The sequence below is a fragment of the Rhineura floridana genome, chromosome 4 (assembly GCF_030035675.1).
Source record: "Rhineura floridana isolate rRhiFlo1 chromosome 4, rRhiFlo1.hap2, whole genome shotgun sequence".
Taxonomy (NCBI): Eukaryota; Metazoa; Chordata; class Lepidosauria; order Squamata; family Rhineuridae; genus Rhineura; species Rhineura floridana.
Genome location: NC_084483.1, coordinates 191,209,125 through 191,234,547, shown reverse-complemented (window position 1 = coordinate 191,234,547; position 25,423 = coordinate 191,209,125). Strand labels below are relative to the sequence as shown.

The following is a 25,423-nucleotide window of genomic DNA, read 5'->3' as shown; positions in this document are numbered from 1 at the left end:
CTGCCCCAGTGAGCAATCGCACCACTGCATTTTGCACCAGCTGCAGCTTCTGGACCAACCTCAAGTACAGCCCAACATAGAACACATTACAGTAATTGAGCCTAGAGGTTAGAAGATCCTAATTCATGGAAGCAGTGGCCTTTCAGCTACATAAAGACAGTTGTTATGATAAAATAAAAAATCTCTCCGCCACCATAGAAATTTTCATTGTGTACAATCATCATGAAAATACCCAAAGAGCCAGAGGTATGTGGCCTGCTGCTCCCAGACTCTTAACATAAGCGATAAGCTGCACACTGAATTATAGTTCCCATTTGGCAAGTTAAAAAGGGGAAAAGTACCTTTTCAGTTGATAAGGAAGAATCTTCCTGAGAAACGAGACGTAAGATGCTAAGTAGTCAGAAAAAGATTTCAATTTCACCGTTGTCTCCTTTGAAAGAGAGAGAAAAAAGTAATTCTATTTCAAGTATTTAAGTAGCAACCTCTTTCAGACATGGAATGCGACAAAAGGACAACAATATTACCAGCACTGTGATGGTCTCCTCCGTGATGCTCTCAAACAAGTGCAGCATTCCTTCCTCCAGAGGGCGAACGTAGGATGCGTTTTCGTGAAGGTACTGTGAGAACTGAATCAAGAGAGACCCATCAGTGTCTATAGCTGGCACTGCTTGCAAAGTAACGGATGCACTTGCCATTAAAATGAATCCCGGTACTGCTTTTAGAGTGCCATTTGTGGAAGCAGGGACAACAGATTATTTTGTACTATAAGGCCTGGCAGGGAAACAAAAGAAACCTTCAGAAACACTGAAGCAAAACTTTGTGCAGCCATTTTGACCATGGGAAGTTAGGATTTTTAAATTTTTATTTATACAAAAATTGCATTCTGTGTCAAATTTTACCCTGCATCTTCGTCACTTACAGTGTTGGTGTTATTTTTTTCCAAAAAATAGAATTCAAGACAAAATACAGACAAAACAGTAGCAAGAACCCAGCAGGTGAAACTCACAGAAGCACAGCAAAACAATACTGCCCAACTTTTCAAAAAAGTTTAAAAGATTAAGTCGTCTGGGAAAATAAAAAAAGGTCTTTGCCTGGCTTTCCATCACCACCTGCTATCTGATCTTTCAGCTTGATGTGTCAAGGATTGAACTTGGAGTCACCTGCATACAAAACAGCAGTAGTGTTAGTTACCCTGACGCTAGAACAGAAAAATGTGGTGAGGAACACTTCATTCTTGGCAGGCCACTTAATGGTTTGTCTGCCTGTTGTAGCAATTGTAATGGGCTGTGCTAAATGCTGCGTGATTTTTAATTGTATTTTTATGGCTTCTTTTATTTCTTATATTTTACTGTATTCCACAAAATTCAAATTGTAATACAATACAAGAAATAAGAGAAGCAATTAAAATATAATTAAAAATCAATATGAATATTTAATGTGATGGATGTATCATCTCCCATCTTCAACCACAAATCCACAAACATGCTGGGTAACACCTGAATGAAGCTCATGGACCACTGGTGGTCAGTGGACCACAGTCTGGCAACCCCTGTTCTAGCATAATTTAGGCATAATGTAAATAATAATGCATAGCATGTGTTTTAATTGGCTTTTAAATATGTGTTTTTAAATTTGTATATTTGTTTTTAATGTTTTAATTTAGTCCAGCATCCTCTTCTCACAGTGGCCAATCAGATGCCCATGGGAAGCCCACAAGGAGGACCTGAGCACAACAGCACTGTTGTAAACAGCCCAGAGACCTTCGGCTATGGGGCGGCATACAAATCTAATAAATAAACAAACAAATAAATAAAATTTAATTCTGTACAATTCTGCATACATAGGAAAGGGAATCATTTGAATATGCTCTGTCCTATGCAGAAAGCTGGCATGTAGCACGTTTATCAATTGTTCACTTTAAGCTAGATGCCTAAAGCTCATCCGATGCCAGCTTACCTTGTGATTTAATGGCGATATTGTGTCTGTGGCAGAATCAACAGGGAAAATCTGGACTCTCTGTTCCGTGTAGGTGTGGAAATTCAGAAGGGCCGTCACCAGATCTTGAACAAAGGCCAGCGCTTGGCCAGCAAGGTCACGCAGCTTCAACTAAAAATATAAAGAGCAGCGATGCGGCTCACTCTTGTTTTGATGGAGTGCAATCTGTTTTACTAGAGGCCTTTTCCAGCATTGTTCCTAACTGAACAAACAGAAAACACAAATACGACAGGCAGCCTCCCTGCTGTAAAAGGTTGGAGAAGCAGAATAAAAGCACCTGCGATCTAATTATAGCAAAATGAAATTTTGGTGTTTCTCATCAATTTTTCAACAGCAAAACCAATATGCATTTTGTGATGCAAATGAAAACTGCACTAGTAATATTCTACCAGGCATCCCACTATCGTCTTAATTGTTTAGAAGACCCCACAAGCAAAGACATGGATTCAAGTTTTAGTGGTATTAAAACTACACATAACATTAAAGGAAAACTTAGAGGCTAAGTAGATTCCTTCCATGCAACACAATCCCCTGTTGCTGCTTTGCTATACTGCTGTCCTCAAGTACAGCATGGACCAGTAACACCTGGTGAACTGAAACAACTGACTTTTTGCCATCACAGAATTCAAGAACAGAATTTGGGGACAGCCAGTTCTACCACCTCTGCAAATCGGAGGCTCCTCTTTCGAATGTTACACCACTGACAGATTTTCAGAGATTTTGTCCAATCCCTTTTTTTTAAAGCTGTGAAAACTAGGGGCAATCACAGTAGTAATCCCCACAGAGGCGCATCTGACAATGTCACTGTACAGTTTCGGGCGAATGCTGAAGATGCACCTTGTTCCCTTGGTCTTTGACACCTGAGAGGCATATTTTTAGGACCCACCCTACTTTTTGTCATGTTGTGACAATAGTCAAGAAATCAGAAGGCGGCTAGGACTGGGGAGGGCAGCTATGAGACAACTAGAAAAGGTCCTCAAATGCAAAGATGGATCACTGAACACTAAAGTCAGGATTATTCAGACCATGGTATTCCCGATCTCTATGTATGGATGTGAAAGTTGGACAGTGAAAAAAGCAGGTAAGAGAAAAATCAATTCATTTGAAGTGTGGTGTCGGAGAGCTTTGTGCATACCATGGACTGCGAAAAAGACAAATATAGGGTGTCAGAACAAATTAAACCAGAACTATCACTAGAAGCTAAAATGATGAAACTGAGGTTATCATACTTTGGACACATCATGAGAAGACATGATTCACTACAAAAGACAATAGTGCTGGGAAAAACAGAAGGGAGTAGAAGAAGAGGAAGGCCAAACAATAGATGGATTGATTCCATAAAGGAAGCCACAGACCTGAACTTACAAGATCTGAACAGGGTGGTTCATGACAGATGCTCTTGGAGGTCACTGATTCATAGGGTTGCCATAAGTCGTAATTGACTTGAAGGCACAACACAACCACAACAAACACTGTGTTTTAAACTGGGATGTCAGAGTGATGGTCCACAGGAGATTGCCTTAGGCCAAAGGGCTCTTACCAGCATGGCTACCAGGAATATGTGCCAGCATTATTTGTTGCATTTATACCCCACCTTTCCATGTACAGTACCCAAGGTATTAATCAGGATCTGAAAAGATAGTTTCTTAGTCATAGTTAAGAGGGAACCAGCATTCGATCTGCACTTCCCCACAAAGATGTTGCAAGCTTTTTTGGTTAATTATTTTAGACTTATCACTCACCTGTCGCCTTCTATTGTGTAATGGCACATTCAGAGCATTATACTGGGTAGACCCTATGAAAGAATTCAAAATATTACAGCAAATAGTTTCTCCCTCTGATCCTCCTTCATTGTACTAGATTGTGAAGCCATTCAAGAACTGGGATGCATTTTTTTCCAATCAGAACTGCTGATACCCATTCTGAGTCCTTGAGATAGTACAGGCAAAAAATCCAAATGAACAAGACATTGGTAGGTGCATGTGCCACTATGGAATGACGCTTTTAAAGACTATCACCTTGGAATTTATACTTTCACATCAATCCAAGAGTATATTATTACAAACATATCCCACCTTTGTGTCTCAACTACCAGGTAGGTCAGGAATATCACTATATTGCAAATGGAAGAGCTGAAGCCAACTGACAGTGGCTTACTTACAGCCACTTAGTGAACTCCTAGGGAACTGAAATTTGAACTGGGAACTTCCTGATTTACAGCCATGTTTTTTAGCCAGTGCACTGTGTTATTTCTTTTATCTTAGGCACATTGATTTCTTAGTAAACAATGCAAATGAGACATCTAAATCAATGATAGGCATTAATCTGTAAGACATGCATCTATTTCAGCAGTTCCAATTAGTAGACTTGCAACATTTGCCACACACCTTGTGACTGTAAACTAACTACATTTCTGAACCACCAAACTCTAGATGCTCTGGTGCTAACAATAAATTCAGGACCATATATAAAAATGCGCGGCAAAGTGAAAACTAAATTGGGGAAATAAAACTATTTTAAACCTAAACCTGCTACTGGCTTAATCCCCAACACTAAAAAGTCAGCCTAATTTTTTTTAAAAAAAAGATCCTACAACAAATGATACCAAGATTTAGGAACTCTCTACAGGGATAAGGGAGTTCTATAGCAGAGGGGCATCTACTGTGAGTACCCAGCTAGATGCCCCTAACAATTTGAAATCAGTGCATGCAAGGCTAGTTTACAAGAGCACTCCTGACCTTAAGAACAGGAATAGGCGACAATTTAGGGATGGAAGGTTGCATTCCCTTGGGGGAAAGTGGTTGGAGGCCACATACCAGTGGTGAGTGGAGTCAAAGCCATCACTGGCAGGGACACCTCTCTCCTCCTCTTCTCACACACAGGGTCCTCTACTCTTCAGCAGCCAGCCAGCCTCTTTCTGAGACACCCCCAGCCTCTCCCACTCATTTATACTTTCTCTCAGGGGTGGGCAGATTTTGGCTCCACGGGCTAGATCTTTATCAGGATCTGCCTCAAGGACCAAACTGGAAAGGTGGGCAGGGCCACCCACCTGTCAATCACATGACATCATTATGTCATATGATCAACAGGTGCGTGGTGCCACCCACCTGTCAAAATCCCTTGTGCTTCCCTTTTAAATCTTCAAGATAGAGGACTTAAAGGGGGAAGAAACTTAAAGGTAAAGAGTGGGGACACTTAGAAAAGGCGTTAAGACAGTCCCTTTGCTCCCATCTGAGAAAATGGTAACGCAGGAGCTGTCAAAGCCTTTGCAAAAGCCTCTTTGAAGTAGCTCTCATGCACAAGCTGCTTCAAGGGGTGCTGTTGCACAGGGCATTAATCCCTGCTGAGCAGATATAAAATCCTGCTGCCTTGGCTATGCAATCTTTTTCACTGCTGTGTGTGTTTAGCAAGGCAGCATTAAACCTTGTCCTCCCACCTAACAGCTGATGTCAGTAGTGGCATCAACTGATGGGTGGGTGAGTGTGGTTTTGGGGAAATGGCCTCAGGGGTCAAATGGGACTCCCTGAGGGGCTATACTTGGCCCACACACTAGAGGCTTACCACTGCTACTTTCTCATACACGCATGCACACACACAGAGCAGTGGCAAAAAATAAGTGACAAGAGCGGACATTTGTGGGACACGAGGAAAACCCCTCCACCAAAGGCTGCACGTAGCCCACAAGTTGTCCACATGTATCTTTAGAGGGTATGTAGAAAGTGGCCATATCATAAATACAAAAAGCCCAAACAACAGATGGTTTTAGACATTCAAGCAAGCAGCAGAGGCTAAACAAGTGACTCACAACTTTTCTTTGACATGCCACCTGGAATTGCATCTCTTGCCATGGGTAAGAGGAGTAAGCCTTCACTTTTTATTTTAACAAAGGAATAACAATTAAAAAGAGAAAGGCAAGCACCAGTCAGCGGCTCATCCTGTGGTCAACATTTGTTTGAGCACCCCCAGCCATCCTCCATTTTTGCTGTAAAACATTCCCAAAAGACTGTGCCCAAGCAAAACAACATGTTATTACAAGTGTGGGGAACCTTTGGCCCTCCAGATGTTGCTGAACTACAACTCCCATCTTCCCTAGTCATTGGCCATGCTTGCTGGGGCTGATGGGAGTTGTTGTCCAACATAACCTGGAGGGCCAAAGGTTCCCCAGATCTGTGTTACTAGGAACTCAGGTTAGTTGCCAAAAATGGTAGCCATCTGTCAACTTAAGCTCTCTCCTCCCTCCGTTAAATAGTGTAACATGGAGTACAACTTAACTGTCTTGGTGCAGTTACTCTGTGCATTTCCATACCCCACATAATTTGTTAGTAGAAGCAGAAAAATATGCTATAGACAGAGATGGAAATTTAATACAGGGCTACCAGTTTTAGTGGCAGTCCCATGTTCCTTATAAAGTGCAGTTCGAGCCAAAGTCTATTTCCAGCTTGAGCAAAACGACATTATTTTGATGAACTGGGACAGAAAAAAAGCTCAGCTTTTCAGTTGTCTATATTTGGCAACCAATGCAATACCTACTTGTATCATTGAAAGGAACTTTTTCTCTGATAATGTTCACAGACTCATCCAATCTGCTACTCAAGTCTGTATGAAGATGCTTTAGCTGCTGTTGGCTGGATGATAAAGAATAAGACAATATTAACCATTGGTTTTAGGGTGTTTACTGAACAGGGTGATTTAACTGGATGCTATTGGAGGTCGCTGATTCACAGGGTCGCCATAAGTCGTAATCAACTTGAAGGCACATATAAAAAAACTTGAAGCTGAAAAATGAAATGCATACATTTTCCATGAACTTAAAAAAAACCCCATGATACACAAGCTTCATTTTACCAGATTGGTCAAAAAGAAAAACCTGTCTACAGTAGCAACACTTTATTAGTGTCACTTATTAGAGATACAACTCCAGTTGCTACATAACTACTACACCATCAACATTCTTTGACTGTCCCTTCCCTCTTGGCAGATAAAATGTGCAGGAACATTCCAGAGCATCCTGGTAGTAAACTGCTAGAAGCAGATATGCAACAACAAGCAAATGTCAATGTGTTTAGAATCATAGAATAGTAGAGTTGGAAGAGGCCTATAAGGCCATTGAGTCCAACCCCCTGCTCAATGCAGGAATCCAAATCAAAGCATTCCCAACAGATGGCTGTCCAGCTGCCTCTTGAATGCCTCCAGGGTTGGAGAGCCCACTACCTCTCTAGGTAATTGGTTCCATTGTCGTATGACTCTAACAGTTAGGAAGTTTTTCCTGATGTCCAGTCGAAATCTGGCTTCCTGCAACTTGAGCCCATTATTCCGTGTCCTGCACTCTGGGACGATCAAGAAGAGATCCCGGCCCTCCTCTATGTGACAACCTTTCATGTACTTGAAGGGTGCTATCATATCTCCCCTCAGTCTTCTCTTCTCTAGGCTAAACGTGCCCAGTTCTTTCAGTCTCTCCTCATAGGGCTTTGTTTCTAGTCTCCTGATCATCCTTGTTGCCCTCCTCTGAACCCGTTCCAGTTTGTCTGCATCCTTCTTGAAGTGCAGAGACCAGAACTGGACGCAGTATTCAAGATGAAGCCTAACCAGTGCTGAATAGAGGGGAACTAGTACTTCATGTGATTTGGAAACTATACTTCTGTTAATGCAGCCTAAAATAGCATTTGCCTTTTTTGCAGCCACATCACAATGTTGGCTCATATTCAGCTTGTGATCAACGACAATTCCAAGATCCTTCTCACATGTCGTACTGCTGAGCCAAGTATCCCCCATCTTATAACTGTGCATTTGGTTTCTTTTTCCTAAGTGTAGAACTTTGCATTTATCCCTCCTGAATTTCATTCTGTTGTTTTCAGCCCAATGCTCCAGCCCATCAAAGTCCCTTTGAATGTTGGTTCTGTCTTCCACGGTATTAGCTATGTTTACATTTATAACGAACTAATTATTGAGGCCTTGATTCTAAATTACATTTGAACTATGTACAGGCGGGCCCCGCTTTACAGTGCTTCGCTTTACAGCGATTCGCTAATGCGGCGGCTTTCAATTAGGGAAAGTCCCCGCATTAAGGCGCTCGTTCCGATTTTATGGTGTTTTTTTCCCGTCGCGCACCATTTTTATGTCATTTTGGCGCCCTGCGCCCCACTATCATCAATGGGGTTCCGCTTTATGGCGATTTCTGCTTTACAGCAGGGGTCCGGAACGGAACCTGCCATATAAGCGGGGCCCACCTGTACAGTGAAATTCTTCTTGTTTTATTTTTAACCTTTTACTTCAGTACGTTAGTTGAGCATCCACCTCCGTATCTGAACCCCTAGACTAGAAAGAAGACAGGCCTTCAACCCTCTACTTCCTTAACAGGGGCTTATCTGCTTTATAAACTTTGACTTGGCAGCACACTCAGCAAGTGCCATGATGTCACTGTTCAGAAGCAAAGGCACACTCTATCAAACAGTGCATTCACAACAATTCCTCACCCCCAAAACTGTATGCACACTATGGACATCCAGAGGCAGAAACAGCTCCCTGCGATAAATACATGCAGTGCACATATGTACTAAACCACTTAGGTATTACAATCAAGCAATATATAAGTTTTGTTAAATAAAATAAGAAGAAATATTAAAAGTATAGCATTCACACATTACTAGATACATGTAATATTATCTGTCTGTTTATTAAATGTATATCTCACCCTTCCTACCATAAGGAACCCAGGGCAGTAAAAACACACTTAAAAATATTTTTTTAAATCTTAAAAACAGAGCATCTTTAAAAACATCTTAAAAGTAATATGCTGTCATGCACACACCAGATATGAAGAAACAAGTGTCTTGAACTATTTGCTGTTCTGCATTCTGCAGGTACTACAGGGTACATTAACAAATAACATGGATCACTGGTCTGACTCAGTATAGATAGCTCCTTATGCCCATGTCCAATAACATGACAACTAAGCACTAATTGCTTTACAACAGTATCTTTATCCAGATACGCTACAATAAAATGAAATTCCTGGTCCTTTGTTGTTACTATGTTATTATTATTATTATGGGAAAGAAAAGAGCCTACCATTCTTCTGTGCGAAGCCTGCAGTCTTTGGCCTCTCTCTCTAGGGTCTGAGATTTGATCTAAAGAGGGGGGAGAGCAGAGCTGTCAATATCAACTTGCACAACCAATTCCACACAGCGATTCTGAGTATATTTTAGTAAGCATTTATGGACCACAGTTCTGCAAAAGCAGCACACAAATCACCACTGAATGTTAAGAGACAACAACAACAAAAGAGAACAATCAAAGCAACAAAACAAAAACTAAAAAATTTAAAAACAAACTATAATTAAATCAAACACCCAGCCTGCATGAAATATTCACTGAAAAAGGAAAGGTTCCCCCCCCCCAGACATCAAAAGGCCAACAACACAATAGGCAGATGGGCCTCAGAGAGCTGACAGGGGATGCTCGGCTTTGACACTTACTTCTAACTTGGCTTTATCGCTCTGCAACTTTTCTATTGTATCCATGTACTTTCGAGTTAGGCCATCCACCACGGCTTGGTGTTGTGCAGCCTCCATCTCCAAGACCTCAAGCTTGCTCCTCAGCTCTGCTTCCAGGAGCTTGTGTTGCTCATCTGCCTCAAAGAACTAAAACGAGAAGAGCAAGTCTCCAGAAGCTGTCCAGAGGTGGGCTCCACAAGGTGGCCTGGATGCAAGGGCCACCTCGCAACTAGCCCATGCCCAGAGGGTGGCAGCTCATACGCACTTTCTGGCACCATCGCATCCGGTAACACGGCTTGGGACCACAATACCTGATGGAACGCCTCTCCTGATACGAACCCACCCGTACACTACGTTCGAGATCAAAGGCCCTCCTCCGGATGCCTACTCCAAGGGAAGCTCGGAGGGTGTCAACAAGAGAGAGGGCGTTCTCAGTGGTGGCCCCCAAATTATGGAATGATCCATTTGACTAGGTGCGCCTGGCGCCAACACTGTTATCTTTTCGGCGCCAGGCCAAGACTTTCCTCTTCTCCCAGGCATTTTAGCATGTGTTTTCAAATTGTTTTTATATTGTTTTAAATTTTTAAATTGTGTTTTAAATTGTTTTTAAAATATGTGTTTTAAATTGTATATTTGTTTTAATGTTTTTGGTTGCTGTAAACCGCCCAGAGAGCTTCGGCTATGAGGTGGTATACAAGTGCAATCAATCAATCAATCAATCACATCCTAGGCAGAAAACTTTAATTTGATACCATGGCGCACTGGTTACATGCCCTGCCAATGCTATACTGGTATTTTGAATCCTGAAACAGCGTGCCTGACTAGATGTGATGCAGGACATCTGTGATTGGGATCTCCAGTGTTATTGTTTAAGCTACTCTCAGTGACTCATACACATTTATCACTTTACATTCAGGGGAAAAAACTTCAAGGACAGTTGCAACACTACTGGGGGGTGGGCAGAGATGGCAAGAGAAGATAAATCTGGGTCCATTGAGACCGTAAGTGCTAGCCTAAAGGCACCTGCAACAGATGCACACACCACACAAACCCTTTTAGGCAGTCCTTAAAGCCTAAAGCTGTTCAGCTTAAAGCAAAGCTTTAAAAAGAAAACTGCAGAAGCAATCTGACCAGAGTCTGGAAAAGAGAGAGAGTGTGCAAGCAAGCGAGTGGGTGAGTAGAGCAAGTTGAAATGTACCTAGTGCTTTGTTAACATTCAGTTCGGAAACATTTTGGTTATAATTGGAGCAATGGTGAGTAAAGAGAGGCAGGATGGCTGCAAATGCATCTGGCCAGGAAGACAGAGATCTGTGTCAGTGGAAGAGGCCACAACCATTGCAGATTACATAGGAAGTTTCCTTCTACTGAGCCAGAGCACTGATCCATCTAGCTTAGTACTGTGTTCACGGACTGGCAGGGGATCTTCAGGGTTTCAGGCAGGAGTAAGCCTAGAGACACCCATGATTGAACCTGGAACCTTTTGCATCCAAAGCAGATGCTCCACCATTAAGCTATGGGCCTTCCCCTGTGTACACCCAAGGTTGCCAAGAGAGGAACAGAAAGATAATATGACTCTATGCAGAAGTCAGAACCAGGCATCCACGGATCAATCTACACATTATCCAAACAGTGGAGACACCAACAGATGCAGTTAGGGCAAATGGCTTCAGTAACACAGGAAAAGTCACATGTGATACTCCCTGCTGGTTTGCAACTAGCTTTACCAGTGGGAACAATGACCCTCTTTGCCCTTCCACTACAAGGAATGCCTGGCAGGAGAAAGGCAGAGGAGCCTCTTCTCCTGTTTCCCATCAAATGCACCCTGCTGGCACATCTCTCCAGCTGTTCCCCAGGAAAGACAAAGGATTCTCTCCTTTGCACACCCCTCCACCACCGTCTCCCTCTCCTTGCTTGAGCTGCCTCTGCCTCAAAAAGACACAAAAGGAGAAACAGATTCTTCTGCCCTTTGTCTCTTTGTCTCTCCTCCCTCTGGTCTTTCAGCAAGGAAACTACTTGGAAAGGCCAGAGAGACCCTAGGAAGCTGTCTTAAACGGAGTCAGACCACTAGTCCATCTGGCTCAGTATTGTCTACACTGACTGGCAGTGGCTTCCCAGGGTTTCAGGCTTCGGATATTGCCAGCCCTGCCTGGAGATGTCAGGGACTGAACCTGGGGCCTTCTGCACGCAGAGCAGATGCTCTGCCACGAAGCTATGGCTCTTCTCCAAAAGACAGAGAGAAAACATCTTCATTAGCCGCAGAGTCTCACCCTCCCAAAACGTTTTAGGGGAGAGTGAGTGATGATGGCTGGGGTTATGTGCCTCTCTTCAGCTGGAGCGCAATGAGACTGGACTAGATCAGGGGGAGGAATCTTTTTCAGCCCAAGAGCCACATTCTCTCCTGGGCAGCCTTCCAGGGGCAACACGCCAATGGTGGGCAGGACTAGAGGCAACTGTCTGCAGGGCAATGAGTGTAAATGTTACCTTTGTACAGTGGTCTGGTTTCGACACACGCTTCTCTCTATCTTCCATCCAGGCTGGCAAGAGACAAGGACGCATTGCAGCCAGGCAAAAACACTTAAGAGGCCTGAAAGCAGGGCCACAGAGGAGTGTGGCTGGGAAAGTCCAGAGGGCTGGACAGAGCGGCTTGGAGGGCCACATGCAGCTCCTGGCCCTCCGTCTTCTTCCCCCTGGACTAGAGGATAATGGATCTGTTCTGATTCTATGAGTGTCTAATTCCATGAGGGACTTTTTTACATGGAACCAGTAAAGTCAGGACACTGTTAGAAACAATGTTCCAAAAGGCGGAGCTGGCAAGAGGCAGATGGGTCATTCAACTGCTTAATGTTTCTCAGAAGTTACACATTTCTAGAGAGCAGCACCGCTTGTGGATCACCAGGGTTCATTGGTACAAACCAAATATTTCATAAAATAGCAGAAGTGGTGAACCAACTGGTCATCCCTGGGAAATTTAAACCAAGAGTAGGGATGTCGAATAATCAACAGGGGAACACACTGACTGACCGAGATGAAATCAAAGGAAGATGGAAGCAATACACTGAAGAACTCTATAAAAGAGATGCCAGGATGACAGATTCATTCACAGAGGAACTGTATGATGAAGAATCAGAAATTTTAGAATGTGAGGTGAAAGCTGCTCTTAAAATACTTGGAAGAAACAAATCACCAGGAACAGATGGCATACCAATAGAGTTGCTACAAGTTACCGAGACTGAATCTGTCCAAATTTTGACAAGAAATTGTCAACAAATATGGAAAACTAAACAATGGCCCACAAACTGGAAGCGTTCAATATACATCCCAATTCCAAAGAAAGGGGATCCCAGGGAATGCAGTAATTATCAAACTATTGCCTTAAAATCCCATACAAGTAAAGTAATGCCCAAGATTCTACAACAAAGGCTCTTACCATATATGGAGCCAGAAATGCCAGACGTCCAAGCTGGACTTAGAAAGGGAAGAGGCACCAGAGGTCATATCACAAACATATGTTGGATAATGGAACGGAGCAAGGAATTTCAGAAGCAAATCACCGTGTGCTTTATAGATTACAGCAAAACCTTCGATTGTGCAGATCATGAAAAACTATGGAATGCTTTAAAAGAAATGGGGGTGCCACTGCATCCCGTTGTCCTGATGTGCAACCTATACTCTGGACAAGAGCCTACTGTAAGGACAGAATATGAGGTGTGTGAGACAGGGGTGTATTTTATCACCCTATTTCTTTAATCTATACACAGAACATATCATACGGAAAGTGGGATTGGACCGAGGTGAAGGTGTGAAAACTGGAGGGAGAAAGATCAATAATTTAAGATATGCTGATGATGCCATACTACTAGCAGAAACCAGTAATGATTTGAAACGAATAATGATGAAAGTTAAAGAGAAAAGCACAAAAGCAGGACTACAGCTGAACGTCAAGAAGACTAAAGTAATGACAACAGAAGATGTATGCAGCTTTAAAGTTGACAATGAGGACATTGAACTTGTCAAGGATTATCAATACCTTGGCACAATCATTAACCAAAATGGAGACAATAGTCAAGAAATCAGAAGGCTAGGACTAGGGATGGCAGCTATGAGAGAACTAGAAAAGGTCCTCAAATGCAAAGATGGATCACTGAACACTAAAGTCAGGATCATTCAGACCATGGTATTCCCAATCTCTATGTATGGATGTGAAAGTTGGACAGAGAAAAGCGGGTAAGAGAAAAATCAACTCATTTGAAATGTGTTGTTGGAGGAGAGCTTTGACCATACCATGGACTGCAAAAAAGACAAATAATTGGGTGTTAGAACAAATTAAATCAGAACTATCACTAAAAGCTAAAATGATGAAACTGAGGTTATCATACTTTGGACACATTATGAGAAGACATGATTCACTAGAAAAGACAATAATGCTGGGAAAAACAGAAGGGAGCAGAAAAAGAGGAAGACCAAATAAGAGATGGATTGTTTCCATAAAGGAAGCCACAGACCTGAATGTACAAGATCTGAACAGGGTGGTTCATGACAGATGCTATTGGAGGGCACAGATTCACAGGGTTGCCATAAGTCGTAATCGACTTGAAGGCACATAACAACAACAAAAGCCATGCCATCCTACGCGGTCTAAGATAACAATCTTCAGTATGCTGTTCCAAAACCCTCACCTACAGGGGTTGTTAACCTTTTTGGGGCTGTGGACACATTAGCAAACTGGAGAAACTGTCATGGGCACCGCACACACACACCATACAACCAAGCACACAAAGCAACATATTCTACTGGGTACAACAAGCCTAATTTAAGCGGGAGGGGGAGGAAGAGATCCTGTGGATTCAAGGGAAGGTCTCTGTGGATGCTACATTGGCGATCCCTGCCTTACCAGCTTGCCATGGAATTTAAGTGGCTGTGTGATATACTATGCACTGCCAGACTACGCACCTGAATATGCAATCTCTCGTTCTCTTCTATTTTCTTCTGAAGGTCTTCATCAAAGACGTTTTTCTGCTCTTGGCTCAACTGACATGCAGGTTCACCACTTTTCTAATAGGAAGCAAAAGCATTCCTGCTTAGTGAATGCACTTAGACCACTCCACACCATAGCTTCTGTGGATCTGCTTCCATTTTTCTTATATGGGGATTCTTTATTACACAGCCACAAGAGTAGCTGTATACTATAGCCAGCATGGATTTTTCAGATTCCACCATGTTAAACTGAAAATACCCCCCATGTCATTCTGCTGCTTCCATAAGCTCATTTCAAAACAAAATCTTACAAAACGTATAGTCCCAAACTCAGAAATGTTTGCTTAACAACCTTCTAAGTTTTCATGGCGATACACAAAACACTCCAGAATCCAGAATCCACAGCGTGGAAAAATGGACTGCCTTCAAGTCGATCCCAACTTATGGCAACCCTATGAATAGGGATTTCATGGTAAGCAGTATTCAGTGGGGGTTTACCATTGCCTTCCTCTGAGGCTAGTCCTCCCCAGCTGGCTAGGGCCTGCTCAGCTTGCCACAGCTGCACAAGCCAGCCCCTTCCTTGTCCGCAACTGCCAGCTGGGGGAAAACTGGGCTCCTTGGGACTATGCAGCTTGCCCACGGCTGCACAGGTGGCAGGACACGTAACCCCTGAGCCACTCACTGTGGGGGTGATCTTTAGCTAGCCCTTGACACCCAGGGGACATGAGTGGGGATTTGAACTCACAGACTCTGGACTCCCAGCCAGGCTTTCCTCCTCACTGTGCTATACCAGCTACATTCAAAGTGTAAAGTAAGAGAGAAAAATCCAGATCCCTGTTGGACTTTTTTCTGTCAGTGGTCTCATAATTGAGACTGGTGTGGACATGGCCAGGGACTGCTTTGGTTTAAATTTGAGTGGGAGACTACTGTAGAATAAAAAGGTGGGGGAACTCCCCCCCAAAAATGATACTGTTCACAATGTATTCCTTTTGGAAAGGAAAGAGGCTTCTCCTCTGCCCAGTACCCACCCACTCAATCTCTGTGAAAGACCAACCCAAATTGTGTTTGCATTTTGATAAATTTGTAGGGCAGTACAATATCTCAGAGAGGAGGTCAGGTCCCCTGTTCCCCTGGTGCATTCGCTATAGCTGCCCAATTTCATTGCTTTTTAAAATTTGATAGAAATATCTGTTGGCTATAGGTACATTCAAAACCGCAAGGGTTTTTTGCCTATTAGTGAAAAGTTACCACACCACTACAGAACGGACTAGAGGGTTACAGATTCCTATTCACATCTCACCTTACCCATGAAATCAATCACTAGGTAACTTAAGCAAGATACTCACTCAGCATCAGCCCACTTTTTGCAGTAATGATACTGGCCTACTTTACAGGGTTGTTATAAGAAGTTCTAAATAATGTATGTGAAGCACTTGGCAAATTATTAGAGTCCTAAAACTGATGAGGAGAGATTGAAAGTACTGGGCATGTTTAGCCTTGAGTAGAGTAGACTGAGGGTAGACATGATAGCACTCTTCAAGTACCTGAAAGGTTGTCACACAGAGGAGGGCCAGGATCTCTTCTTGATCATTCCAGAGTACAGGACACGGAATAATGGGCTCAAGTTGCAGGAAGCCAGATTTCAGCTGAGCATCAGGAAAAACTTCCTAACTGTTAGAGCGGTAGACCAATGGAACCAACTACCTAGGTAGGTGGTGGGCTCTCCAACAATGGAGGCATTCAAGAGGCAGATGGCCAGCCATCTGTTTGGTATGTTTTAAGATGGATTCCTACATTGAGCAGAGGATTGGACTCAATGGCCTCATAGGCCACTTCCAACTTGACTATTCTATGATTTTATGATCTCACAGACTTTACGGGAGTAGCACAGAACGATGAAGCTGTCATACACAAATGATTCTGGCCACATTCACACCAAACATTTATTCCACTATTATTCTACTTTAAACAGCCAGGTCTTTCCCCAAAGAATCCTTAGAAGTGTAGTTTGTGAAGGGTGTTGACAGTCATCAGGCGACCCCTATTCCCCTCACAGAGCTACAATTCCCTGAGTGGTTTAACAGTCAGAGCAGTAACTGGGAGGACCAAATAGGGTATGATTCAGAGTCTGGCATGCATGGGCACCTCTTGAGGCCCAAGTTCCAGCTGGGGGCCCAATGTTAAGACCCCCCCCCGAACCTCACCACGGCCACTCACTTGTTTATCTGCCCTCTCCAAAGAGGGTGAGGGAGTGAAAAATGGTGGCCGTGAGGAGGAGCAGCAGCAGCCTCCACCATCTGCTTGCTTGTAGACTCTTTCCCTGGGAAAGGCTGCTTTTGAGAAATGCTAGTTAGGTGCCCTTTGGCCAGCCACTATCTCTCAACTTAGTGTACTGCAAAGAAACAGATACTTTTGCTGAACAATCCTATCCCTGTTTACTCATATGCTTATAATATGTCCAGTGGTGCTTACTGTCAGGTATGCATTCACTGCACTGCAGCTTCAATAAATACAGGCTTCTGCAAACTGACAGGAAACATTCATAGAGGTTGCCCACTGCCTCTTTGTGTGAGTCACTGCTCTGCCTTGCCTCCTTCCAACCAGCCTTCTAACCAATTTTGCTGTATCTCTGCTCTGGGTGTGCCTCCTGAATGAACAGTGGTTCATGCAGAAATTTCTTTTCAGGTCTAAGAGGGAAAAGCCTGCTTCTACTGAGGTTATGCTTCACCTGACAGACATTTGGGAAATGCTGCTTTATAGAAACACTTAACGCAGGTGGATTGAACCTACCTTGTTCTTCTTGCCCTTAGATTCACTTATCACAAGTTCATCCTGAAGCAGCTCTACCCTCTTCGCCAGCTGTTGGTTTCGAAAAGTCAGACTGTCCATTTCCTGCTGCAGCTTTCTGAGCGACTGGTCCTTCATTTTCAGTTGTTCCTGCATTTAGCATCAGAAGTTTTATCACACTAGATTCTGTCACGACAATTTTTTACGGAGCAGGAAGCTGTCCTTATTTAAAAAACCCTTCTCATCCCCTATCTTTTCAGACCATCAAACCTGCAATGCACTTATTGTTGACTCACCAGGACTGGCTTAAGAAAAGATAGGAGGGGATCTACATGGGTCAAGACCTTTAAATGCTAATCAGTTCCTTTCTGCACTTTAATTACCCTTTTTCACTCACAGTAGTAAGAAAAATGGAAATGGACTGCCTTCAAGTCGATTCTGACTTATGGTGACCCTATGAATAGGGTTTTCATGGTAAGCAGTATTCAGAGGGGGTTTACCATTGCCTTCCTCTGAGGCTGAGAGGCAGTGACTGGCCCAAGGTCACCCAGTGAGTTTCACGGGTGTGTGGGGATTCAAACCCTGGTCTCCCAGGTCATAATCCAACACTCTAACCACTACAGAGTGAATTCTTATTTATTCTTTCAATATAAATTTATGTACAAGGAAGAGATTCTACAGTGTGTTATCAGTTGCAAGTGGGCTATTTTAATACATTAGCAATCCTGGAATAAAATATTTCAAATTCTGAGATGAAAACCCAGCATAAAACTAGTTCGTTTTCTAAAAAAGATGAATCTGAATTCCTAACTAACAGCATCAACCCTGATTAAACAACCCTGATTAAAAAACAAAAGAGGGTAAGGAATGTAGTCCAGTGGTACAGCATCTGCCTTGTATGTAGAAGGTCCCAAATTCAATCCCTGGGATCTCCAGGTAAGGCCAAAAACTCATGCCTGAAACCCTGGAGAGCCACTGCCAGTCAGTGTAGACAATACAAGCCAGATGGACCAATGGTCTGACTAAGCGTAAAGCAGCTTTCTACGCTGCTGAGTTGCTATGCTTGCTCTTGGGATTTTCCTAGCCTCATAAATCTGCAATTCAAAATAAAAACAATATTTTGTGCAACCATCCTATGTTGTTCCTGGCTGCGCCACCTACATACATTTGTACACTGGTTGGCAGTGCTACAGGAGAGTAAGGCAGATGTAGTTTTTTTCCCCAGCCCCTTTATCTGTGCAGCTTTCTTGAACTGCTTCGGAGGGAGAGGAAACTATCCCACTTTAAGAAAGCCAGGTGAAAAGTGATTCATCCACCCTGTAGCAGAAAACGGCAGGAAGAAATATCACACATCCAGCTATGACAATTGAAAGCATTTCATTGCTTATTCATATCTGCTCTTTCCATTGGCACTTCCAAGACAGCTAACAAAATTGCTGTTGCATAAGCCAGTAATAACAATTTGGTACGAAATCATAATAAATGGCAATATTCAACAAATAATAATAATAATAATAATAAATTTAATTTTTGTGTCGCCTATCTGGCTGAAACCACTCTAGGCGACGTACAACATTAAAGTTCAAATACAATATAAATACATAATAAAATACAGTGCAGTCAACAATAATCATTTTAAAAGCAGCAGTACAGAACAGTTTAGGGCCATCAATAGACAGTTTTAAAACAATATAAAGAAATTAGCCCACCCCGGGGATCCCAAAGGCCTGTCCAAAGAGCCATGTTTTCAAGGCTCGGCGAAATGTATCTAGGGAAGGGGCATGGCGAAGATCGAACGGGAGGGAGTTCCAGAGAGTGGGGGCCACCACTGAGAATGCCCTCTCTCTAGTCCCCACCAACCTAGCTGTTTTCGTTGGTGGGACGGAGAGAAGGCCCTGTGTGGCTGATCTGGTCGGGCGGCTTAGTTGGTGGTACTGGAGGTGCTCCTTCAGGTAATCCCATCATTTTGGAAGGACTTCTGTTTGCACAACCAAACTTCCCCTCCCTCTTCTCTCCCTGTTCACCCTTCCCAAATCTGTTCTGGAGGGTTGGGGGACATCTCAGAACAGATTTAGGGCACATGCAAAGAGAGGAGAGGGAAGGGAAATCCTTGCACTAATTGAACTACTTAATTGGATACTTATCAAAGAAAGCAAATCTTAAGAGGATTCTTGATGGAAACTGAGAGCAGGATTTGGCCACTCCCTTAGTTGCTGTCAGTTAAGAGTTCTTTCAATGACAGCAGCAGTGCTGGAAAGCAAAGCTGGGATTCTGCCTGTCCCTCCATAGCTGAGAGTTAGCAGTCATCTCTGGCAGCAGCAGTGATGAAAAATAGAAGACAGGCTTTCATTAGCCCCACCCTCATTTGTTAGCAGAGGACAGTCTTCTGCAGAAGCAGTAGCAACAGATTACTGTAAGATTCCACCAACACAAGCCGTGGTGTGCTTTCTTCCAGACTAAGAGATGTTTCACAACCATCATATGACAACAAAAATCAGTGTACATTTGTACGAGTGTACATTTGACAGGGAGCTGGTGCTAACTCTATACAGACAAGACTGATCTGCACAGAAATGTGTCAGCTACTCAAGCAATCAATATCAGGATCAAGCTCCTTTTCACTTTAATTTTTTAAAGGCATACCTTCAGTGATGCTGAATTTGCTTGCTCATCCACAACACCCTTTTTCAGTACATGGTTCTGAGCTCGAAGCTGCAAAAGACAGACAAGGAGAAATCATTAACTCGGTGGTGAAGCAATGAGGTTGCATCGAGCTGATCATTAGCCACCTGCAAAATATTGTCTCCTTCTTTAGGAAATATGAAACATACTTAGAGGACCACAGAAAAGCATGAATGCTTACTGCAAGAATACAGTACAGAATTTAAATGAAATTTAAGACTTAGGAAATTCATTTTAGCCATCCACATCTTTCAAAATGTGAAGGATGATTGAACTTCTCGTGTAAATCTAATTGTGGCTGCTAAAATACTTTTAGATACAAAACATCTGGGGATATTGACTCCTTGGAGAATTTGATGGCATTAGTCCTGATAACAGGGCAGAATGAATCTCAGTAATACAGTGATTTTGAAGTAGGATGAGGGTCAATTGCATTCATAAGTGATACCACAATGGAACAATTTTCAAACTGTTGTTCAGGGAAGGGCATTTGCTCAGTTGTAGAGCACGTGCTTGGCATGCAGAAGGTCCCAAGTTCAGTCCTTACTGCAGGAATGGCTGGGAAAGACTCCTGTTAGAACCCTGAAAAAGATTTTCTGAGCAGGTGAACAAACCTGCGCTAGACAAACTGATGGTCTGGTCTGGGATAGGTAGTTTTCTACATTCCTAACCTACAGTTGCTTAACAAAGGTTCCAACTCCCTGATGAGATCAGTAATGAAGCGTATGTCTTCCTGAAAAATACCTTGCCTGCCACAACTGGTCTTCCTCTGCAATATGAAGGTGCAGGGGTACATTGTGTGGGCTGTACAGAGCTTGGAAAAGTTACTTTTTTGAACTACAACTCCCATCAGCCCCAGCCAGCGGCTGCGTTTTCAGTTCACATGGCGTTATAATAAAACACAGCAGGCTGGCTGCTGCCTCATGCGGCCTAACTCCAGAACTAGAAAATGCTCCTAGAATTCCCAGCAACACACAGAGGTTGCTCAACATACATTCAGGAGTTCCTGGTAGCAAAGTTGAAGCAGAAAATTAAACATGTAACAACACAGGTTGAATGTACTTTCAATAGTACTCGGTTTAAAAATCTTACCAAACATTGACAGAACGATGTTAAAGCAGCCTATCTTTACTCTTCAAAAACATAAAACATTTCCTTTTTTTGGGAGGATGGATGGAAGAACCCAAACATCCTACTTCAAGCTTTTCAGGAGTGCATTTGATAGCTGCCTGGATAGTGCGTCTTTGTGTGTATATTTGCATGACAAGGAAAAAGAACGTTGTACTGATTTTAATCAAATGTTAGTGGCACTGAAGTACAGGGCATTCAAACTATATATGCTTGCTTTATGGGTGTGGCATGAAAAATGTACATTTTTAAACTATTGTTTTTTATATGCATATTACATGTATTACATATTACAACACAAAGTGGTGCATCTTCACACCATTGGGGTACCAGAGCTCCAAACAGGTTCATCACTTCTAACCCAGGAGTTATCCCTTGCAGTGATGTGTCCATCACTGATTGGCTATACAAGTCTCGCACACTTAGGAGTTGGGTACTGAGGGCAGAGGTTCCTGACCTAGACAGACTTGAGCCTTGTCTTTCTTCATTATGCACTACTGGGACCATTGCCATGATCCTTCCCTCTCAGCTGTTCCAAACAGAAGAAGCATTAATTTTTATTTATTTATTTATTTATTTAATTACATTTTTAGACCGCCCTATAGCAATAAGCTCCCAGGGCGGTGTACAGCATAATAAAACAGGTTAAAATACAAGTGGATGTAAATACAATACACAATAAAACATAATTAAAAATTTTCAATTTTAAATTCATTAAGGAATAAATCTCACATGCAGAGGGAGAAAAAAGGTAAACCAATGAACATCATACCAATGCTAATAACACAGCTATCACAAAGGATAGCAACAATTTAGCAGCAATGCTATAAGGCAAACGGAAAAGTCAAATTTGGGGTAGAGACTCATGAGATCCCTGTTATCAACAGCTGGCAATTCTCAGTACCAGGGAGAACATCACTGTAATAATGAGAGACTCTATGACTCTTATGTGCAAAGAGACAACTTTCTAGCCCTGGCACAGAGTACACTACACCTCAAGATATTAATCAGGAGATGCTGATTATCAAGAAAAAGGACTGAAAAAGCAGATGGAGTTTCAAAACCTGAATCAGAGTATATTGGTTCCTTGTAACAGAGGACCAGCAACAGTACCAAGACAGATTGGTAGTAGGAAATATCTAAGTACAAGTATTCCTATCCACATGTGAGTATCTCTGTAGAAACTTAAATATAAAAACAGGAGTTGGGGTGTATCAAGAGTGTTCATTCACTGGTGTGGAATTAACACAGGAAAGCTGATGTCAGAATTAGAACTGGTCAGTCATATTATAAAAGGAAGATTATTACCTCAGATGGCTTCAGTTTCAACCCTGTAATTAGTATTAGTACCTGAGTCTATTTTTAAAAACACTTGCATCTGTTGAAGACTCCAGTCAATGAAAATTCACATTTACATCATAATAAATGGGTTAGTCTTTAAGGTGCTGCTGAACTTTTAAAATGCTTAGATGCTGAGCATGCCCCTGTTTATGAAAGTGGCCAAGGATATAAGAATCACCACTGGCAAGTTACTGCACAACAAGCATCTGCTTCATGAGAGGCAATAGCATCAAACTAGCACTTAAGACTGGCCTTGACAGCCCCTGCACTAGTACTCTCTACTGAACAAAAAACAGACATCACTACACCAAATACCAAAAAAAGCAGCTGTCCAGATGGCAGACTTTTGTTCAGTAACTAGTTGTTGTTGACATTTTCCTAGAGGAAAAGATCATAAAAGCCCATCTAGTCCAGCATCCTCTTCTCACAGTGGCCAATCAGATGCCCATGGGAAGCCCACAAGGAGGACCTGAGCACAACAGCATTGTTGTAAACCGCCAGAGAGCTTTGGCTATGGGGCAGTACACAAATGCAATAAATAAATAAATAACAGCACTCTCTCCAGCTGTGATTCCCAGCAACTGGAATTGTCCCTGATAGTGGAGGAAGAGCCATCATGGCTAGTAGCCACCAATTATTTCATCCTGAAAAGGTAGGGGGGCAAAGGCAAATACCATCCCCCCCACACACATACAGTTATGAATTGGGATGGACACGTGTCAAGGGGGTGGATATGGTCCAGGGACTTCTAGTTGCTGATTCCTGCTGTAGGCTCTGTAACAGGCTTCCTCCACCATGTGCATTAGCAGGGGGACACAAACAGGATACAAGAAGCTGCCAGACTATTTGCCCATTTAGCCCAGCATCACCTACTTCAGCCTCACATGCTGGCTGGGGCTGATGGGAGTTGTAGTCCAAAACTCTTGGAGGGAGCCAGGTTGGCACAGGCTCATTTACTTTGATTGGCAAATGTTCTCTAGGCTCTGGCACATGAGTATTTTCTATCAGTTGCTACCTTATTTCCAAGTAAGCAAGCAAACAAACGCAGAGATGCTAAGGACTGAGCCGGGCCCTTCTGCATGCAAGGCATGTCCTCTGCCACTGAGCTCATGGTCCTGTCCCGCAAATCAACAAAAAGATGTCAGATGAGCCTAAGTGACAGCTCAAGATTTCAAACACGAGGAAGAAATCTGTCATTTTATTTCTTTTTTTTTAATGTCAGGAAAAAAGTGGGGGCTGTCTCTGTTGGGCTGCAACATAACCGAGGCAGGGAGGCGCCGCCTTCACCCGGGAGACCCGCTAAGGAGAGAACTGGCGTTACTGAGCAGGAGGGCGGCTGATCACTGGCCCTGCGGGGCTTCCATACAGGGAAAAAATGCCCTCACGAGGACCCCTCAGAGTAAAGGGGCGCAAGAACGAGCCGGCGGTGGAGGAAGATGGGGGAACCGTTAAGGGGGTCTCTGCACTGATGAGAATTGACGCGGCCCAATACCTTGGAATACTCCTGCGCCAGCTTCTGGTATTTCCCTTGCAGCTCGGCGGCGGCCGCCATGGCCGCCCACAGCGGACGGGCGGTCCGCTCTCCGGAGAGCCACCCCGCCGCTCCTCAGCCCACAGCGAGGAGACGCACTTCCGGGTTCGGGCGGAGCTGGCGTGCTGACGTCACCGCGCAGCCTCGGTTTGGGAGCAGTAGGCCATCCGCCATGCTGGATTCCCCGACGGTGGTTTAAAAGCTGCGGGGGGACAGGGGGAGTTCTGTTACCACCATAGACGATAAGGACCTTAGTTATGGGAGGAGGAGACGGTGGAATGAGGGCGTCAATCATATAAACGGCCACTCCCTCTCTGCGTGGAAAAGGCGGGAGAACGGAAGTTGGAGCGCAACGCGTGATCCGTCGCTCGCTCGGGCCGTCATGGTTGCCATAGTAATCGTCTCCCTGGTCGCTCTTTGCTTTGAGGTTCGCAGCGGCTTGGCTCAGTGGCTACAACGGGGTTTCCTAACGGAACGGGAGCAGGGGCTAACATCGCCCCTGCTTAGGAAGACGCCTCCCGGAATACAGCGGGGCAGCGTTGTCATGGCAGCGCTAAATCCTTTCCCAGGGCTAGGAACGCCATAGCCGGAGTCGGGTTTCACTGGCTATTAAGGCTTGGCGGAGTCGCCTTTCTTCCTTGACTTGGGCTGCAGTCCTTATACACGTTTACCAGGGAGTTAGCCCCGTTAAACTTAGCGGGGTTTACTTCTGAGTAGACAGGTATAGGTTTGCACTGTCAGGTTGCCCTCCCCGTATGCATTTAGGAAATAAACCCTATTGAACACAGTGAGGTTTACTTCTACATAAATTTGTTTAGGATTGCACTGTAGACATGCAAAGGGAGACGAGTAATAGCTTACTAGTTACTGACAGGGTGGATAGGGTCGCACATACTCTGGTGAAGTTGGGGCTGAACCTTGAGGCTCAAGTAGTGATGGCCACCAATTTGGATGGCTTTAAAAGAGAATCATAGAATTGTAGAGTTGGAAGGGGCGTATGAGGCCATCGAGTCCAACCCCTTGCTCAATACAGGAGTCTAAATTAAAGCATACCTGACAGGTGCTGCCCAGCTGCCTCTTGAAGGACTCCAGTGTTGGAGAGCCCACCACCTCCCCAGGTAATTAGTTCCATTGTCATACCACTCTAACAGGAGGTTTTTCCTGATGTTGAGTCGAAATCTGGCTTCCTGTAAATTGAGCCCATTATTCTGTGTCCTGCACTCTGGTACGATCGAGAAGAGATCTTGGCCCTCCACTGTGTGACAACCTGTCAAGTGCTTCAAGAGTGCTGTCCTATCTCTCCTCCATGACATGAGACATATATTTTACTAACACTGTTGGAGGCAGTATGTCTCTGAATGCTAGTGGCTGGGAATCACAGGTGAGCAGAGCACTGTTGCCCTCAGCTGCTTGCGGGCTTCCAGTGGGCATCTGGTTGACTACTGTGAGAGCTGGAAGCTGGACCAGATGATGGGCCATTGGCCTGATCCAG

At 43.6% G+C, this 25,423-nt stretch overlaps 1 protein-coding gene across 1 annotated transcript in view; it reads right to left on the bottom strand.

Moving 5' to 3' along the window:
• The window catches only part of PPP1R21 (protein phosphatase 1 regulatory subunit 21), a 60,089-nt gene extending 35,948 nt beyond the window's left edge, over nt 1-24,141 (bottom strand). Inside the window, exons 1-11 of the mRNA XM_061625649.1 lie at nt 23,893-24,141; nt 19,893-19,961; nt 17,253-17,399; nt 14,439-14,540; nt 9,471-9,635; nt 9,064-9,122; nt 6,526-6,620; nt 3,738-3,790; nt 1,957-2,106; nt 525-626; nt 342-430 (exon numbers count right to left, since the gene is read on the bottom strand). Of these exons, the coding sequence (XP_061481633.1) occupies nt 342-430; nt 525-626; nt 1,957-2,106; nt 3,738-3,790; nt 6,526-6,620; nt 9,064-9,122; nt 9,471-9,635; nt 14,439-14,540; nt 17,253-17,399; nt 19,893-19,961; nt 23,893-23,952 (1,091 nt within the window). The 5' untranslated portion in view covers nt 23,953-24,141. The remainder of the gene's footprint in view (nt 1-341; nt 431-524; nt 627-1,956; nt 2,107-3,737; nt 3,791-6,525; nt 6,621-9,063; nt 9,123-9,470; nt 9,636-14,438; nt 14,541-17,252; nt 17,400-19,892; nt 19,962-23,892) is intronic.
• Nucleotides 24,142-25,423: the final 1,282 nt, after the last annotated feature.